At 41.6% G+C, this 20617-nt stretch overlaps 2 protein-coding genes across 3 annotated transcripts in view; one reads left to right on the plus strand and one right to left on the minus strand.

Annotated features, from left to right (window-relative positions):
- The first annotated feature begins 4170 nt into the window (after window positions 1-4170).
- On the plus strand, window positions 4171-6725 carry LOC110509070 (patched domain-containing protein 3-like). Its single transcript, XM_021590027.2, has 2 exons — window positions 4171-4355; window positions 4836-6725. Exons 1-2 carry the CDS (start codon window positions 4292-4294, stop codon window positions 6359-6361), a joined length of 1590 nt encoding a protein of 529 aa, XP_021445702.2. The 5' UTR covers window positions 4171-4291; the 3' UTR covers window positions 6362-6725.
- Window positions 6726-11151: 4426 nt separating this feature from the next.
- Window positions 11152-20617, minus strand: part of LOC110509071 (ATP-dependent zinc metalloprotease YME1L1-like) — a 33060-nt gene continuing 23594 nt past the window's right edge. For both annotated transcript variants that reach the window (XM_036966439.1, XM_036966438.1), the window contains exons 15-18: window positions 17667-17793; window positions 12207-12280; window positions 11801-11887; window positions 11152-11542 (exon numbers count right to left, since the gene is read on the minus strand). In XM_036966439.1, coding sequence (XP_036822334.1) covers window positions 11399-11542; window positions 11801-11887; window positions 12207-12280; window positions 17667-17793 — 432 coding nt within the window. In that variant the 3' untranslated portion in view covers window positions 11152-11398. The remainder of the gene's footprint in view (window positions 11543-11800; window positions 11888-12206; window positions 12281-17666; window positions 17794-20617) is intronic.

A 20617-nucleotide genomic window follows, 5' to 3' on the forward strand; every position in this document is an offset into this window, starting at 1 on the left:
GACTTTATTATGTCCTATTAAGTTTTTATAAAGTTCTGTCTTCAACTTTAGTTTAACTTAGTTTATTACGATACATGTCAGACAACTTAAAATAGTGACTCCATTACAGCTGCCTGGCCAATTGCTTGCTTTATGTACCCTAGTGATCAGAGACTCAGATGAATAAAGACACACTTCATGAATTCCTTCCTAAGAGGAGCCAAATTGTTATCCAATCCACTTTGCTCATCTAATGCCATATCGTTTCAAAATCAAATCAAACTTTATTGGTCACATACACATATTTGGCAGATGTTATTGCGAGTGTAGCTAAATGCTTTGTGTTTCTAGCTCCGACAGCGCAGTAGTATCTAACAATTCACGACAATACACACAAATCTAAAAGTAAAAGAAAGGAAATAAAGAAATATATAAATATGAGATTGAGCAATGTCAGAGTGGCATTGACTAAAATACAGTAGAATATAATACAGTGTACACATATGAGATGAGTAAAGCAGTATGTAAACATTATTTAAACATTATTAAAGTGACTAGTGTTCCATTATTAAAGTGGCCAATGATTCCAAGTCTACGTATGTAGGTCAGCAGCCTGTAAGGTGCAGGGTTGCGTAACCGGGTGGAAGCCGGCTAGTGATGGCTACGTATTTAACACTATTTAACGGCTTGAGATAGAAGCTTTTTTTCAGTCTCTCTGTACCAACTTTGATACACCTGTACTAACCACGCCTTCTGGATGATAACAGGGTGAACAGACTGTGACTCGGGTGGTTGATGTCCTTGATGATCTTTTTGGCCTTCCTGTGACATCGGGTGCTGTAGGTGTCCTGGAGGGCAGGTCGTTTTCCCCCAGTGATGCGTTGGGCAGACTGCACCACCCTGCGGTTGCGGGCGGTGCAGTTGCTGTACCAGGCGGTGATACAGCCCGACAGGATACTCTCAATTGAGCATCTGTAAAAGTTTGTGAGGGTTTTAGGGGTCAAGCCAAATTTCTTCAGCTTCCTGAGATTGAAGAGGCGCTGTTGCGCCTTCTTCACAACACTGTCTGTGTGGGTGGACCATTTCAGATAGTCAGTGATGAGTACGCCGAGGAACTTGAAGCTTTCCACCTTCTCCACTGCAGTCCCGTCGATGTGGATAGGAGGGTCGGTGCTCCCTCTGCTGTTTCCTGAAGTCCAAGATCAGCTCTTTTGTTTTGCTGACATTGAGTGAGAGGTTATTAGCCTTGCACCAGTCTCCGAAGGCCCTCACCTCCTCCCTGTAGGGCGTCTTGTCATTGTTGGTAATCAGGCCTACTACTGTTCGTGTCGTCTGCAAACTTGATGATGGAGTTGGAGGCGTGCTTGGCCACGCAGTCATTGGTGAACAGGGAGTACAGGAGGAGGCTGAGCATGCACTCATGTGGGGCCCCTGGATTGAGGATCAGCGAAGTGGAGGTGTCGTTTCCTACCTTCACCATCTTCACCACGACTTAATCTCAACCGCTAATATTTAATCATACAGTATGATCATCTCCCAGTCAAAATAATAAACTCTCAACCATGAGAATATATGCTCTAAAAAGTCAACAGTGAGTATACTGTACTAAAGCATATGCCATTCATTGGTTTGCATGTGTATTTTGGTTCCTTGAAAGACAACACAGTTTATCCTGGAGCTTCCTGTCTTTACATGAGTTTTACTTCCTTATGTTGAGTGGAGGTTTACATAATATGGCTTACAGGTAAATTGGTCTCTTGGGCTCTGGGGCAATAAGGAAGCCTCTGATGAGAAGTTGCAAAGGCACATTTTAATAACACTGACCAATGTTGTTTTCTTTCTATCATTTTCCTTTAAAAAAACAATCTAATAAATTGATCAATGTTTCCTTTAATTCATTAAAGTATGAATTTACACAGGTCTGTGTTGCCAATATACACAATTTGATTAATATTGTTTGCTCACACAGCAGACAGATTTAAGTTGAACTACTACATATAACATAATCACAATGCAAGATGATTTATTTTTTTGTAGATTTAATTTCGGGTTTGCAAGATCCCAGCCAGCATTGTGTGATTTAAAGCTAGGGTCAGTCAGCAGCATGCAGTAGTGAGTTAACATTGTTCTTGAGCTGGTTGAATGATTTAGCCCCAGCTTGAATGGATGGGAAACCAGGATGTTAATTTAGATAAGAGGTAGAGAACTCAATCTTTTAATTACATGGTGCTACAGTATCACTGACAAAGTATTGATCAACACTACAACGACCCATTGTTCCCTGGACTAACAAAAGCTTACCTGTAGAGGATCAAATTACTCTTTGATGTTTCTTCCGTAGTAATACGCATATATTGATTCCAATGCTGATTGATATGAGCCAATAACAGTAAATAGTTCAAATAATCTTACAACTCTGTACAACAAGGATTATATTTTGTTGAAAGTCTATGAATCTATGCTATATAGTACTGTTGAATTGGAATCTTGTTGTGCAGTTTGACTGTTTTGAATTTCAGTTGTGAGGCATCAACAGCCCAACACCAACTGACATAACCCAAGTTTTTGCCAAAGGTTTCATTCATAATGCACTTTATCATGTTATTTCAAAACAGAAACTCTAAAATAATTCGTTTTTTGTCTTCATGACTGTTAAACTGAAAACTGTGCGAGGACGAGGGCTCCATTTCTCCCACTACAGGGAGGAATACTGTTTAGACAGTGGAACACTGGTGCCATTGATAACAACCTAGCTATCCATCCAATGATGAGATAGATGGTTATTGGCCAATTTTCTTTGCTACCTGATAGTCAGGCTCCATATATGTAAATATCTCCCTTGATGAAGGGGTAATAAAAGCTGTGGTTATCCATACTGAGGATTGAGGCACACCGAGAGGTGAACTGTGCTGCTCTGTGGACTGCTTTAATGCATCTGAATTTATAAACAGACCAACATTAGCTATGGCGAAATTCCGCACAGACTGCATAGAAAAACCGATCCGCATGTGTTTTAGAATAATCGGTCACTTCATAGGAACACATCCGTGGTGGTTCTTCATCGTCCCTGTCATTATCTCAACAGCATTAGGAAGTGGATTTTACTTTTTGGAAGACAGAACATCTAATGACATTGAAGAGGAGTTTACACCTCTAGAGGGACCGGCCAAGATGGAGAGAATGTTTATTCAAGAATATTTCCCAGAAAATGAATCCATGTTTTCCAGCTTGAGGTTGAACACAGATGGAACATATGCATGTTTCATCGCCACATCCACGACAAACATTTTGACAGTGCCACATCTTGAGGACATATTAGTCTTGGACAGCAAAGTTCGGAACATGACTGTGGAGTTTGAGGATGAACTGTTGCAATATGTGGATATTTGCGCAACAGTGAATGGAAGTTGTTCCTCCAATGCCATATTGAACATTATAGACTACAATGCCAGCAATGTTGATCTTATTAATTTGACGTTTCCAACACATATTTCTACATCTGGCAGGGTTTCCTTGAGGTCAACACTTGGTAGTGTGAAAATAAACAACTCAATTGTTCAAAGTGCCAAGGCAATACAATTTTTTTACTATTTAACAGAATTCAACCAATCAAGAAGCGTCATTTGGCTGACTGAGTTTATTAAGTTGCTCTCGGAAGAATCAACAAATGTCACAGAGGTGAGATACCATCTATACATTTCACATATATACATTTCAGTGTTGTATTTATTTTGTTTTTTTCTACCTGGACCTGCAAAGTATTTTGTAAAATGTGTTTTATAATTGTACATTTAAAAAATATATATATATATATATATATATATTTTAACACTTGTTATTTTTTTGTGTGTGTTCTAGGTGTCGTATTCTACATCCATGTCAAGACAGTGGGAATTCGATAAAGTTCCAAAGTCTATTGTTCCTCTTTTCTCAATAACATATACTATTACCATGTCTTTTACAATTGTTTCATGTTTAAGGTTTGTAAAGCATTTATCTCCTTTATGTTACATGAAGTAGATGTACATGTGAGGGGGGGAGGGGTGAGGGGAGGGGTGGGGGGGGGTTGAGGGTTTGTTACATAGCACATGCCTATGACAAAATGGCGGGATCGAAGCAATGTGTCCCGCATGGACACCCTTTAAAAAAATGTCAACGTACTTTTCATCTATGCAGTGCATGCATAAAATATGTATGAAAAGACACTTTAAATGGTTTACATTTCTTCAGGTTGGACAACGTGAGGAATAAGGTGTGGGTGGCCACCATTGGAGTCTTTTCTACAGGACTAGCAGTTCTTTCAAGTTTTGGGATGCTGTTGTTAATGGGTGTGCCGTTCGTCATGACTGTTTCTACCTGCCCATTCTTGATACTGGGTAAGGGGAAAGCTCCACATCCTGTCTCTTCAAACCTTCATTAGTATTTGCTTTCCATTCCTCCACACCTCATCAAAGACAAACACATCTGGTAATTATTGAAGGTAAAAGAGCTTCATACCCAGAGGGCAAATAACTTCCTTATACAACCAGTATACAACCAGACCATGACGTCATTGCAACCAGTTCTGCCCACTTCAAATTCATATTCTAATGTCTCACGGAACAGATTCTTCTAACATAACACAAATTCTTAATTTGAATGTCATGAATTACTTAAATGTCATGAATGTTCATGCCTTTCCCTTGTCTCAACCCACTGGGCACAGAAGTCAATTAAACATCTTTCCCAAATTGGTTCCACGTAATTTCATTGAAATGACATGGAAGCAACATTGATTCAACCAGTGTGTGCCCAGTGGGAAGTCATGTTCATGTTTGTTTACCACCTCACTCAATGGCAAACCCTTTGTGTTTCAGGTATTGGTATTGACGACATGTTCATCATGATTTCCTGTTGGCAGAAGACCAATGTCCATGATAGCGTGGTGGATCGTCTGGCCGACACCTACCAAGATGCTGCCATCTCCATCTCTATCACCACGATAACGGATGTCCTGGCGCTGTACCTGGGATACAGCTCACCCTTTCGCTCTGTTCAGACCTTCTGTCTTTACGCCGGCACAGCTATCCTTTTCTGTTACATCTACAACATCATATTCCTTGGTGCGTTCTTAGCACTGAATGGCCAGAGGGAAACTAGTAACCGGCACTGGTTCACCTGTGTGAAGATTCCAGTGGATTGTCCTCCTGGGAAGTCGAGAAGCTATGCAATCTGCTGCGTTGGTGGGGCCTATGATCATGACACCGGGACAGAGGAGGAGCAACCAATCAGCGGCTTCTTTGGGAAGTATTACGGTCCATTTCTGACCCAGAAATGGACCAAAGCGTCCGTTGTGGTTCTCTACGCCGGGTATCTGGCTGTCAGCTTTTATGGATGTTTTGAACTGAAGGAGGGTATTGACCTAAGGAACCTGGCTTCAGATGATTCCTACATTTCCAAATATTACCAAGACAAAAATACGCACTTCTCTTACTATGGTCCAAACGTTATGGTGGCTGTTAATAAGTCACTTGCCTACTGGGAAGAAGACCAGCGCAAAACTCTCAGCTCCTGCATTACAGATTTTAAAAAGTTGGCATATGCTGACAAAAACTTCTTTCTTTCCTGGCTAGATTCTTTCCAAGTTTTTGCAAATGATCTTGATATAAACTCTGAAAATACCTTCAAAATAAACCTGCTTCACTTCTTGGAAAAACGTCCAATGACCTGGCAGGACATTCATTTCGATGCAGATAACAAGATCCGCTCGTCTCGCTTCTTTCTTCAGACGCTAAACATCAGCACGACAAAGCAACAGAAGGACATGCTGATAAGCCTCAGAAAAACTGCTGAAAAATGCCCCATCAAATTAGTGGTTTACCATCCATCGTTTATCTACTTAGACCAGTACACTGTTATTGTGGATAACACCATCCAGACTATCGTGGTTGCCACAGTGTTGATGCTGGCGATCTCCTTACTCCTGATACCCAACCCGCTCTGTTCGCTGTGGGTGGCGTTCTCCATTGGGTCGGTCATTGTGGGTGTAGTTGGATTCATGGCACTATGGGACGTGTCCCTGGACTCAATCTCCATGATAAATCTGATCATCTGTATCGGTTTCTCAGTCAACTTTTCCGCCCATGTCTCGTACGCCTTTGTCTCGAGCACCAAGGCCGACTCGAACGAAAAGGCTGTGGATGCGCTGACCCACCTCGGGTTTCCCATAGTGCAAGGAGCTGTCTCCACCCTTTTAGGGGTGGTGGCGCTCTCTTTCTCAGAAAGCTACATCTTCAGGACTTTTTTCAAACTCATTTTTTTGGTTATTACGTTCGGGCTGGTTCACGGTGTTGCTTTCCTTCCTGTGTTTTTGACATTTGTTGGCATGTGCAGAAATGGGTGATGTAGATAGGCAACACTAAATACATCATGTAAATAAAACATACAATACTTTTTTTTAGTTTTTTTTTTTAAGATGTTAGTGTGAATGAAATAAGGAACGTGAAATGGGTTAAAACCAACTCACGCCACTAAGCTATTCATCGTCGGACATAGTCATTGGATATTGACTTGATACCACACCTGTTAACATTACAGCGTCAACCTTTTTGGTTATTACTCAGCATGGCTTCTCTTCATCTGCGATTGATTGGTCTGATTTTTTTTTTGTATCTATGTTTTTCTTTTTGTTGTAATTTGATATGTTATGTACTTATACTGTAGACTTTAAGCTGCATTGGCAAAACTTGTGTTCTAGAAAAGTTGCATACTGTATTATAAATAAATATTTAAAAAATGGCTATTTTACACATTTGATTCTGTCAGTGTATTTACACAGGTGCAAATGTTTGCAATGCTTGGTATATTTTAACATCTGGTTAAAGTTAAGATAATTTTCTTCATTAATTTAAAAAAATATATATTTTTTTTCTTCTTTAAAAATATATATACAGTGGGGCAAAAAAGTATTTAGTCATCCACCAATTGTGCAAGTTCTCCCACTTAAAAAGATGAGGCCTGTAATTTTCATCATAGGTACACTTCAACTATGAGAGACAAAATGAGAGAAAAAAAATCCAGAAAATCACATTGTAGGATTTTTAATGAATTTATTTGCAAATGATGGTGGAAAATAAGTATTTGGTCAATAACAAAAGTTTATCTCAATACTTTGTTATATACCCTTTGTTGGCAATGACAGAGGTCAAACGTTTTCACACACTGTTGCTGGTATTTTGGCCCATTCCTCCATGCAGATCTCCTCTAGAGCAGTGATGTTTTGGGGCTGTTGCTGGGCAACACGGACTTTCAACTTCCTCCAAAGATTTTCTATGGGGTTGAGATCTGGAGACTGGCTAGGCCACTCCAGGACCTTGAAATGCTTCTTACGAAGCCACTTCTTCGTTGCCCGGGCGGTGTGTATGGGATCATTGTCGTTTCATCTTCAATGCCCTTGCCGATGGTAGGCTTTGTTACTTTGGTCCCAGCTCTCTGCAGGTCATTCACTAGGTCCCCCCGTGTGGTTCTGGGATTTTTGCTCACCGTTCTCATGATCATTTTGACCCCTCGGGGTGAGATCTTGCATGGAGCCCCAGATCGAGGGAGATTATCAGTGGTCTTGTATGTCTTCCATTTCCTAATAATTGCTCCCACAGTTCATTTCTTCAAACCAAGCTGCTTACCTATTGCAGATTCAGTCTTCCCAGTCTGGTGCAGGTCTACAATTTTGTTTCTGGTGTCCTTTGACAGCTCTTTGGTCTTGGCCATAGTGGAGTTTGAGGTTGTGGACAGGTGTCTTTTATACTGATAACAAGTTCAAACAGGTGCCATTAATACAGGTAACGAGTGGAGGACAGAGGAGCCTCAAATAAGTTGTTACAGGTCTGTGAGAGCCAGAAATCTTGCTTGTTTGTAGGTGACCAAATACTTATTTTCCATAATTTGCAAATAAATTCATTAAAAATCCTACAATGTGATTTCATAGTTGAAGTGTACCTATGATGAAAATTACAGGCCTCTCATCTTTTTAAGTGGGAGAACTTGCACAATTGGTGGCTGACTAAATACTTTTTAGCCCCGCTGTATTTAGCCCAACTATAGATAGTTTCTTTGTCAAGTTTAGTTCATTTTCGACTTGCCTTGGGTGTTGTCGTTTAACCCACATCGTTAGCTGATGTTATTGAACAACGTCTAGAATCTTCTGGCAAGCATTTGTGAATATATATATCAACTACACTGTAGTTCAACATGCATACATTCTGATGGTCAGGTAAGATGTGCATATCAAACTGATCATTAACAACAACATAAAAAAAATACTGAAGACAACCACAGGGGTTAAGATTATAATAATAGGGTTTCATTTATTTCCTTCAGCTGCACATAAAATTCTTCCCAACGTCTGTCGTCATATCATTGAGAGAATAAAAAGCGTGTCAGTCAATTGTAGAGCCAGTCAATGCATACGCAGCCCAAAAGCCTTCTAGCTATATACAGTGTTCCCGTTAAACCCCATTCATATATACAACTAAAGGTGGGTAAAAAGGGCAGAAATAGGAGCTCGAAATGTGTCACTTAAACAAGTAAAACACTAAAATGTACAAAGCATACCAATAAGTTACGCTGGTTATATACTGTATAACCAATTGCACAGTGTATCATCATAACAATATTTGCATCTAAAGAAAAGTTTATTCTTAAATGCAAAAAAAAAAAAAATACGGTCTTTTAACCTCCGTTGTATCGCAATCTGAACGTTTCCAGCTCGACATTAGAAGACATTTCAACGTTCTTTCCTAAAGCGTTCATGCTAACCAAAGATGGAGATACTAGATTGTTGAAGCGATTGAGTATTGTCTACAGATGCATTCGACCGTTTCCCTTAAAGGCTTACACATCAGCAAATGACTATGACGGTCCTTGCTTACACCACGAGGTTCTGTGCTTCTGTGTTTAAAAACATACAAGGTGAGGACATGTAAAGAAGAGATTCACAGATCTGAGGTAACGGTAGACACAGCTGATGTGAGTACACAGCAGAAGTGGGGTGAACCAGGATGAGGGGTTGTAGGGTCTTCTAGGTTTCTTCTAGGTTTCATTGTTACTTTGACAATTGTTTAGACCTAGAAACCAGATAACTTGAGGTATTTCGTAATTAAAATGGATGAACGAATGTTGGCTGAATTGAAACCAAAAACGACAAGGATTTAATGGCCCGTCACTGCGCCGAAGTTGGGTTTGAAGTAACAAAAGCATTTTTTCGAAGCACAGCAGCACTCCCATCTATATACACAGCAGCTACATATTTTATCACATAAATACATCAAGTACATTTTCAGACTAAGAGACATTAGAATTTTGGGTTAAGTCCAAACAGTCCCTTTTTATTTGACCTTTATTTAACTAGGCAACTCAGTTAAGAATAATTTTTTTTTTTCAATGACGGCCTAGGAACAGTGAGTTAACCTTGTCAGCTCGGGGGTTTGAACTTGCAACCTTCAGGTTGCTAGTCCACCGCTCTAACCACTCCACTAGGCTACCCTACCCTCCGTCCCTAATCCATGTACGTGTACATTCCCAAAAGGCCACCTTTAAAACCGCAATTTACACACACATGGCTCAGATAAACCTGGGAATATTGGTAGACTACTTAGGGAGAATCAGATTCCATATGAGACATGATTGGAAGTCACAAGTAGAAACAAATGTCTTTTTATAGAGGATAGATGGTTTCATTGTGATTCTGGAGGTCTAGAGCAAGACATTGAATCAATGGACTTGGACTTTTACTGAGCATAAAACATTTTAACACATATTTACATATACACAGTGGCTTCAGGAAGTGTTCATCACACCCTTTGACTTATTCCACATTTTGTTGTGTTACAGTCTGAATTCAAAATGGATTAAATATAATTTTTTCCTCATCCATCTTTAAACAATAGCCCCATAATGACAAAGTGAAAACATGTTAAAAAAATAACCTCATTTGTATATAAGTATTCACATCAATACATGTTAGAATCACCTTTAGCAGCGATTACAGCCGAGTCTTTCTGGGTAAGTCTAACAGCTTTGCACACCTGGATTGTACAATATTTGCACATTATTATTTTTTTTAAATGATTCAAGTTGGTTGTTGATCATTACTAGACAGCCATTTTCTTGCCATAGCTTTTCAAGCAGATTTAAGCTAAAACTGTAACTAGGCCACTCAGGAACATTCAATGTTGTCTTGGTAAGCAACTCCAGCATATATTTGACCTTGTGTTTGAGGTTATTGTCCTGCTGAAATGTGAATTTGTCTCCCAGTGTCTGTTGGAAAGCAGACTGAACTGGGTTTTCCTCTAAGATTTTGCCTGTGCTTAGCTCACTTCAGTTTCTTTTTCTCCTTAAAAAAACAACAACAACTCCCTAGTCCTTTCCGGTGACAAGCATACCCATAACATGATGTAGCCACCACCATGCTTGAAAATGTGAAGAGTGGTACTCTGATGTATTGTGTTGGATTTGCCACAAACATAATGCTTTGTGTTCAGGAAATAAAGTTAATTTCTTGGCCCCATTTTTGCAGTATTACTTGAGTGCTTTGTTTGCCAAAAGGAGGCATGTTATGGAATATGTTTTATTCTATACAGGCTTTCTTTTCACACTGTCATTTTGGTTAGTATTGTTGAGTAACTACAATGTTGTTGATTCATCCTCAGTTCTAAAAAAGCCATTAAACTCTGTAACCGTTTTAAAGTCACCATTGGCCTCACGGTGAAATCCCTGAGCGGTTTCCTTCCTCTCCAGCAACTGAGTTGGGCAGGACACCTGTATCTTTGTAGAGACTTGGTATATTGATCCAAAGTGTAATTAATAACTTCACCATGCTCAAAGGGATATTCAATGTCTGCTTTTTTAGGTGTCCTTCTTTGAGAGGCATTGGAAAACCTCCCTGGTCTTTGTGGTTGAATCTGTGTATAAAATGTACTGCATGACTGAGGGAACGTACAGACAATTGTAGGTGTGTGGGGTACAGAGATAAGGTAGTCATTCAAAAATGACATTGAACACTATTATTGCACAGAGTGAATCTATGCAATTTATTAAGCACATGTTTACTCCTGAACTTATTTAGGCTTGCCATAACAAAGGGGTTGATTACTTATTGAGTCAAGACATTTCAGCTTTTCATTTAAAAAAATCAAATTTGTAAACATAATTCCACTTTTATATATTATGGGGTATTGTGTGTAGGCCAGTGACACAAAAACTTAATTTAATCCGTTTTAAATTCAGGCTGTGAATATTTCCTGAAGACACTGTACATACACACGTACAGCTCCGTAGCTCTGTTTGCGTAGACTGTGAAATCACCGTGGACAGTGATTTATTTTCTTCCCACCCCTCACCCGATCTCCCAAATTAAACCGTGACACCTCCACCCTTGGAAGTCTCATCTTGTCTCCAGGCCCTTGCCCTCCAGGACCATCTTGATCTCTCTGGCATCCAGCGTCTCGTATTGCAACAGGGCGTTGGCTAGGTTCTGGTGTTCTTTGGCGTGAGACTTGAGGAGAGCCCTGGCCCGCTCGTACGAATCCTGGGGACCACACAAACCAGAGGAGATAACACATGTAGGGGTTGAGTGAATTTCTGAAAAGGGCTGGTATATATTACAATGCAATTAAGGCTTACACACACACCTGCAAATTGTGCCTGTTATTTCCCTAAACTGTGATACTCTGAATAAGCTCGGTTTGAGAAATGGGAAAGATAAAAAATAATACAAAAATTGTATCTAACAAGCCAAAGAGCACTGGGTCAGGGGCTTGGAAGGATGATGGAGATGGAAACGTACCTTTAAAAGTTTCCTGACTTCGTGTTCGATGGCAGCCTGTGTCTCTGGGCTCTGCTTGGTTTGGTCAGTGTAGGTCATGACACCCAGCTTCAACACAGGTAGGTGTGTGTGTGTGTGTGTGTGTGTGTGAGAGAGAGAGAGAGAGAAAGCAAGAGCGGAGAGAGAGAATATAATATATATATGTTAGCGCTACAAAATTGGGTGGTTCCCGTTCATGCCAATAAAGCTAATTGAATTGAGAATCAGGGTTCCAATGCCAACACCACATGTCCTGAAAGGTAATACAGTAAAAACAGGACTTTGCTGACGCTTTATTAGACATGACTTCAATTTGTCTCTCCCGAACAAACGTCCAGCAACGTCCAACAAACGTCCAGCAACGTCCAACAAACGTCCAGCAACTTACCCTCTCACACATACCAAATCTGGTCACCATCATTTTTGCAATTCTGGTGGCAGCATCAAAGTCACTTGATGCACCTGAAGAAAAAAAAGAAGAAGTTGAACATGTTGTTTATATAGAATTTGTTTAGTTAAAAAAAAAAAAAATGAAGCACTTTTGGAAGATGATTAATGCTCTAAAAGATATCAATGTCTCAGTGATATACAGCACAGTGCTGGCAACACTAATGACCTGGGTTAGTCATCAGCACGGTGCTGGCAACACTAATGACGTGGGTTAGTCATCAGCACGGTGCTGGCAACACTAATGATGTGGGTTAGTCATCAGCACGGTGCTGGCAACACTAATGACGTGGGTTAGTCATCAGCACGGTGCTGGCAACACTAATGACGTGGGTTAGTCATCAGCACGGTGCTGGCAACACTAATGATGTGCCTTCGATTCCTGCATGGGCCACATAATATTGAAAATATTAATATTATTAATGCTCTTGTTTACGTGTTGCTGTGCGTTTTGTTGCCAACCTTACTTTGCTACCTGACAACTTTACGGTTTTTACTTTTTAATTACCGTTTATATTTTTCCCCTCACTCAAGTTTTTTTTCATTCAACTTTTTCACTCCGGATGCTTTATCTGGACGTGGTTCGTCAGGACCTCCAACAGCCGAAGCTAAGTAGTAACATTAACATGATGCCTTCTAATTGCAGTCGCTGTACTCCTAATATACAGGAGAACGATCGCCTTACGGCGAGGATAGCTGTGCTACAAGCCCAGCTTCAGACGCAATCATTAGGCAAGGGTAATTTCAGTGTAGGAAAGGATGAAACGACGTCTGTGCCACCAGTAAGTACAGATAGTAATGTTAGTATAAATCCCCTCGCACGGTCCCCGCAGCCGGACAACTTTCTCATGGTTTCTGGAAGGAAATGCTGTAGGAATGCTCAACCGGTGTCGCTCATTCAGCCGACAGAAACTGTCAACCGGTTTTCCCCATTAAGCAGCGGGTCGGAGTCAGAGGCCGAGTCTTCTCTGGTCTCTACTCCTCCCGTTACGGGGTCTGAGATGCCGAAGCTTCCCACCATTAGCTCTGACAAATTGAAAACTCTAGTCATTGGAGACTCCATTACCCGCAGTATTAGACTTAAAACGAATCGTCAAGCGATCATACACTGTTTACCAGGGGGCAGGGCTACCGACGTTAAGGCTAATCTGAAGATGGTGCTGGCTAAAGCTAAAACTGGCGACTGTAGAGTATAGAGATATTGTTATCAATGTCAGCACCAACGATGTTAGGATGAAACAGTCAGAGGTCACCAAGCGCAACATAGCTTCAGCGTGTAAATCAGCTAGAAAGATGTGTCGGCATCGAGTAATTGTCTCTGGCCCCCTCCCAGTTAGGGGGAGTGATGAGCTCCTCAGCAGAGTCTCACAACTCAATCGCCGGTTGAAAACGTTTTTTTGCCCCTCCCAAAAGATGTAGATAATTGGCCCTCTTTCTGGGACTCACCCACAAACAGGACCAAGCCTGACCTGCTGAGGAGTGACGGACTCCATCCTAGCTGGAGGGGTGCTCTCATCTTATCTACCAACATAGACAGGGCTCTAGCTCCTCTAGCTCACAATGAAATAGGGTGCAGGCCAGGCAACAGGCTGTTAGCCAGCCTGCCAGCTTAGTGGAGTCTGCCAATAGCACAGTCAGTGTAGTCAGCTCAGCTATCCCCATTGAGACCCGGTCTGTGCCTCGACCTAGGTTGGGCAAAACTAAACATGGCAGTGTTCACCTTAGCAATCTCACTAGGATAAAGACCTCCTCCATTCCTGTCATTATTGAAAGAGATCATGATACCCCACATCTCAAAATAGGGCTACTTAATGTTAGATCCCTCACTTCAAAGGCAATTATAGTCAATGAACTAATCACGGATCATAATCTTGATGTGATTGGTCTGACTGAAACATGGCTTAAGCCTGATGAATTTACTGTGTTAAATGAGGCCTCACCTCCTGGCTACACTAGTGACCATATCCCCTGTGCATCCCGCAAAGGCGGAGGTGTTGCTAACATTTACGCTAGCAAATTTCAATTTACACTTCTTTTTTTCATCTTTTGAGCTTCTAGTCATGAAATCTATGTAGCCTACTCAATCACCTTTTATAGCTACTGTTTACAGGCCTACTGGGCCATATACAGCGATCCTCATCGAGTTCCCTGAATTCCTATCAGACCTTGTAGTCATAGCAGATAATATTCTAATTTTTGGTGACTTTAATATTCACATGGAAAAGTCCACAGACCCACTCCAAAAGGCTTTCGGAGCCATCATCGACTCAGTGGGTTTTGTCCAACATGTCTCTGGACCCACTCACTGTCACAGTCATACGCTGGACCTAGTTTTGTCCCATGGAATAAATGTTGTGGATCTTAATGTTTTTCCTCACAATCCTGGACTATCGGACCACCATTTTATTATGTTTGCAATTGCAACAAATAATCTGCTCAGACCCCAACCAAGGAACATCAAAAGTCATGCTATAAATTCACAGACAACACAAAGATCCCTTGATGCCCTTCCAGACTCCCTCTGCCTACCCAAGGACGTCAGAGGACAAAAATCAGAAAATACCCGAGCTCTGAAGCAAGCTTCCAGAAAATTGGAACGGAAATGGCGCCACACCAAACTGGAAGTCTTCCGACTAGCTTGGAAAGACAGTACCGTGCAGTGTCGAAGAGCCCTTACTGCTGCTCGATCATCCTATTTTTCCAACTTAATTGAGGAAAATAAGAACAATCCAAAATTCCTTTTTGATACTGTCGCAAAGCTAACTAAAAAGCAGCATTCCCCAAGAGAGGATGGCTTTCACTTCAGCAGTAATAAATTCATGAACTTCTTTGAGGAAAAGATCATGATTATTAGAAAGCAAATTACGGACTCCTCTTTAAATCTGCGTATTCCTTCAAAGCTCAGTTGTCCTGAGTCTGTACAACTCTGCCAGGACCTAGGATCAAGAGAGATACCTAAGTGTTTTAGTACTATATCTCTTGACACAATGATGAAAATAATCATGGCCTCTAAACCTTCAAGCTGCATACTGGACCCTATTCCAACTAAACTAGCTGCTTCCTGTGCTTGGCCCTCCTATGCTGAACATAATAAACGGCTCTCTATCCACCGGATGTGTACCAAACTCACTAAAAGTGGCAGTAATAAAGCCTCTTGAAAAAGCCAAACCTTGACCCAGAAAATATAAAAAACTATAGGCCTATATCGAATCTTCCATTCACCTCAACATTTTTTTTAAAGGCTGTTTGTTGCGCATCATAGCACTGAGACTGCACTTGTGAAGGTGGTAAATTACCTTAATGGCATCAGACCGAAGCTTTGCATCTGTCCTCGTGCTCCTAGACCTTAGTGCTGCTTTTGATACCATCGATCACCACATTCTTTTGGAGAGATTGGAAACCCAAATTGATCTACACGGACAAGTTCTGGCCTGGTTTAGATCTTATCTGTCGGAAACATATCAGTTTGTGTCTGTGAATGGTTTGTCCTCTGACAAATCAACTGTAAATTTCGCTAGAAGCCTGTGTTTCAGACATAAGGAAGTGGATGGCTGCAAACTTCCTACTTTTAAACTCGGACAAAACAGAGATGCTTGTTCTAGGTCCCAAGAAACAAAAGAGATCTTCTGTTGAATCTGACAATTAATCTTAATGGTTGTACAGTCGTCTCAAATAAAACTGTGAAGGACCTCGGCGTTACTCTGGACCCTGATCTCTCTTTTGACGGACAAATCAAGACTGTCTCAAGGACAGCTTTTTTTCCATCTACGTAGTAACATTGCAAAAATCAGAAACGTTCTGTCCAAAAATAATGCAGAAAAATTAATCCATGCTTTTGTTACTTCTAGGTTAGACTACTGCAATACTCTACTTTCCGGATAAAGCACTAAATAAACTTCAGTTAGTGCTAAATACGGCTGCTAGAATCCTGACTAGAACCAAAGAATTTGATCATATTACTCCAGTGCTAGCCTCCCTACACTGGCTTCCTGTCAAGGCAAGGGCTGATTTCAAGGTTTTACTGCTAACCTACAAAGCATTACATGGGCTTGCTCCTACCTCTCGCTCTGATTTGGTCCTGCCGTACATACCTACACGTACACTACGGTCACAAGACGCAGGCTTCCTAATTGTCCCTAGAATTTCTAAGCAAACAGCTTTCTCCTATAGAGCTCAATTTTTATGGAATGGTCTGCCTCCCCATGTGAGAGACGCAAACTCGGTCTCAACCGTTAAGTCTTTACTGAAGACTCCTCTTCAGTGGGTCATATGATTGAGTGTAGTCTGCCCCAGGAGTGTGAAGGTGAACGGAAAGGCTCTGGAGCAACGAACCGCCCTTGCTGTCTCTGCCTGGCCGGTTCCCCTCTTTCCACTGAGATTCTCTGCCTCTAACCCTATTACAGGGGCTGAGTCATTGGCTTACTGGTGCTCTTTCATGCCGTCCCTAGGAGGGGTGCGTCACTTGAGTGGGTTGAGTCACTGATGGGATCTTCCTGTCTGGGTTGGTGCCCCCCCTTTGGGTTGTGCCGTGGCGGAGATCTTTGTGGGTTATACTCGGCCTTGTCTCAAGATGGTAAGTTGGTGGTTGAAGATACCTCTCTAGTGGTGTGGGGGCTGTGATTTGGCAAAGTGGGTGGGGTTATATCTTTCCTGTTTGGCCCTGTCCGGAGGTATCATCGGATGGGGCCACAGTGTCTCCTGACCCCTCCTGTCTCAGCCTCCAGTATTTATGTGTCGGGGGCTAGGGTCAGTTTGTTATATCTGGGGTACTTCTCCTGTCTTATCCGGTGTCCTGTGTGTATTTAAGTATGCCCTCTCTAATTCTCTCTCTCTCAGAGGACCTGAGGCCTAGGACCATGCCTCATGCCTCAGGACTACCTGGCATGATGACTTATGAACATTTGAACATCTTGGCCATGTTCTGTTATAATCTCCACCCGACGCAGCCAGAAGAGGACTGGCCACCCCTCATAACCTGGTTCCTCTCTAGGTTTCTTCCTAGGTTTTGGCCTTTCTAGGGAGTTTTTCCTAGCCACCGTGCTTCTACACCTGCATTGCTTGCTGTTTGGGGTTTTAGGCTGGGTTTCTGTACAGCACTTTGATGCATCAGCTGATGTACGAAGGGCTATATAAAATAAATTTGATTTGATGTCACTGTTAATCTCCGCAATTCCGCAAGTCAGTTTGAATAACAGATAAATTACCATATCATACCCTCAAAAACATAAATTCCCAACATTTAGATTGAATATTATATATTTGGATGACAGCATTACACAGCATTACACACCTTGAGACGTTTGAGGAATATTGTTGTTACACTACATACAGTACCGCACAAGGTGTATACTGTAATTCTGTAGTCAAATTACCCTCCTACGCCCTACATCCCCCTGCATACCAGTGGTGATGAACTCATTGCCAAATATGATCTCCTCTGCCACGCGGCCTCCCATGCTGACGTCCATCTGGGCCAGCAGCTGAGCACGCGTCTCGCTCCAGCGGTCATCATCTGGGAGCATGGACACCTGGAAGACGGGGGGGGGGGAGTGAGGCCTGGCTGAAAATGGAACCAACCATTTCACACTTAATGTTTTCGGAAAATCATTTAAAAAAACTATTTAGAATTTGCCAGACAAAACCACAGGAGGACTAAGGCACTTTTCATTATATCGAAATGAGGCCTTGTGGTATTGGCTCAGTGGAATGGATTCCTAAAACACATGGAGGTCCAGATAACCTACAGCTCCTTCAGAAAGTATAAATACCCCTCGACTTATTCCACATTTTTCTGCGTTACAGGCAGCCAGAATTAAAACATGATTAAATAGACCCCCCCCCCCCCCCCCCCCCCCACACAATACCCCAAAATGACTAATTGAAAACATGTTTTTACAAATCTTGGCAAATTTATTGCAAATGAAATAAATATCTACGTAAGTATTTACACCCTTTTGCCATGACACTCATGTGCATCCAATTTCACTTTGATCATCCTTCAGATTACACTACAACTTGATTGGATTCCACCTGTGGCCAATTCAATTGTTAGGACATGATTTAGAAAGAAAAACACCTGTCTATATACACTGAGTGTACAAAACATTAAAGAACAACTTCCTAATATTGAGTTGCACCCCATTTTACCCTCAGAACAGCCACAATTCTTTGTGGCGTGGACTCTACAAGGTGTTGAAAGTATTCCACAGGGATGCTGGCCCATGTTGACTCAACGCTTCCCACAGTTGTGTCAAGTTGGCTGGATGTCCTTTGGGTGGTGGACCGTTCTTGATTCACACTGGAAACTGTTGAGCATGAACATAGGAGCGTTGTAGTTCTCGACACACTTGAACCTGTGCGCCTGGCACCTACTACCATACCTCGTTCAATGGCACTTAAATATTGTCTTCCCCAAACACCCTCTGAATGGCACACATACACAATCCATGTCAAAGCTTAAATTATTATTTCACCTGTCTCCTCCCCTTTATCTACACTGAAGTGGATTTAACAGGTGACATCAATAAGGGATCATAGCTTTTACCAGGATTCACCTGGTCAGTCTGTCATGGAAATAGGTGTTTAATGTTTTGTACACTCAGTGAAAGGTCCCACAGTTGACAGTGCATGTCAGAGCAGAAGCTATACCATGAAGTCCGAGGAACTGTCCGTAGATCACCAAAATATAATTGTGATGAGGGAAGGGTATAAAACAATTGCTTGAGTGTTTAAAGTTTCAGGAGCACTGTGGTCTCCATCATTGGGAAATTGAGAAAAAAAATATGGAACTACCCAGACTCCACCTAGAGCTGTCCGCCTGACTAAACTGAGCAGCCGGGCAAGAAGGACCTTGGTCAGGGAGATGACTGAGAACCCAATGACCACTGACAGAACTACAGAGTTCCTTGGCTGAGATGGGAGAACCTGCTAGAAGAACAACAGTCTCTACAACACTTCACCAATCTGGACATTATGGGAGAGTGGCCAGATAGAAGTCACTCCGGAGAAAAAGGCACTCCTGAGAAAAAGGCACATGACAGCATGCCTGGAGTTTGCAAAAAGTCACGTGAAAGACAGATCATAAGACAAAAGATTGTGGTCTGATGACATAAAAATGTAAGTATTTGCCCTGAATGCAAAGCATTCAGTCTGGAGAAAACCAGGCACAGCTCATCACCCATCGAACACCATCCCTACTGTGAAGCATGGTGGTGGCAGCATCATGCTACATGGATGCTTTTTAGCACCAGGGACTGGGAGACTGGTAAGGATGGAGGGAACAATGAATGAAGCCAAATACAGGTAAATCATTGATGAGAACCTGCTTCAGAGTGCAAACAACCTTAGACTGGGTTGAAGATTTATATTTCAACAGGACGATGACCCCAAGCATACAGCCAAAGCAATGCTGGAATGGCTTCAGAACAAGAATGTAAAATTCCTTGTGTGACCCAACAGAAGCCCAGACATGAATCCCATTGAAAAGCTGTGGAAAGACTTGAAGATTTTGCTGTTCACTGAGACTTCCCATCTAACTTAACAGAGCTTGAGAAAAATCTGCAAGGAAGAGTGAGAGAAAATCCCCAAATCCAGATGTGTGAAGCTGATACAGACATACCCCCAGACGACTCAAAGCCGATACAGAAATACCCCCAGACGACTCAAAGCTGATAGACATACCCCCAGACGACTCAAAGCCGATACAGACATACCCCCAGATGACGTAAAGTTGTATTCACCAAAGGTGCTTCTACAAAAGTATTGACTCAGTACTTATGTAAATCTGATATTTTTGTATTACATTCAATAAATTTGCAAAAAAAAATCTAAAAAAAAAACATGTTTTGGTATTGTGTGCAGATGCTTGAGAAAATACAGTGCCTTGCGAAAGTATTCGGCCCCCTTGAACTTTGCGACCTTTTGCCACATTTCAGGCTTCAAACATAAAGATATAAAACTGTATTTTTTTGTGAAGAATCAACAACAAGTGGGACACAATCATGAAGTGGAACGACATTTATTGGATATTTCAAACTTTTCTTAACAAATCAAAAACTGAAAAATTGGGCGTGCAAAATTATTCAGCCCCTTTACTTTCAGTGCAGCAAACTCTCTCCAGAAGTTCAGTGAGGATCTCTGAATGATCCAATGTTGACCTAAATGACTAATGATGATAAATACAATCCACCTGTGTGTAATCAAGTCTCCGTATAAATGCACCTGCACTGTGATAGTCTCAGAGGTCCGTCAAAAGCGCAGAGAGCATCATGAAGAACAAGGAACACACCAGGCAGGTCCGAGATACTGTTGTGAAGAAGTTTAATGTCGGATTTGGATACAAAAAGATTTCCC

This window comes from Oncorhynchus mykiss, chromosome 28, assembly GCF_013265735.2.
Source record: "Oncorhynchus mykiss isolate Arlee chromosome 28, USDA_OmykA_1.1, whole genome shotgun sequence".
Lineage (NCBI taxonomy): Eukaryota > Metazoa > Chordata > Actinopteri > Salmoniformes > Salmonidae > Oncorhynchus > Oncorhynchus mykiss.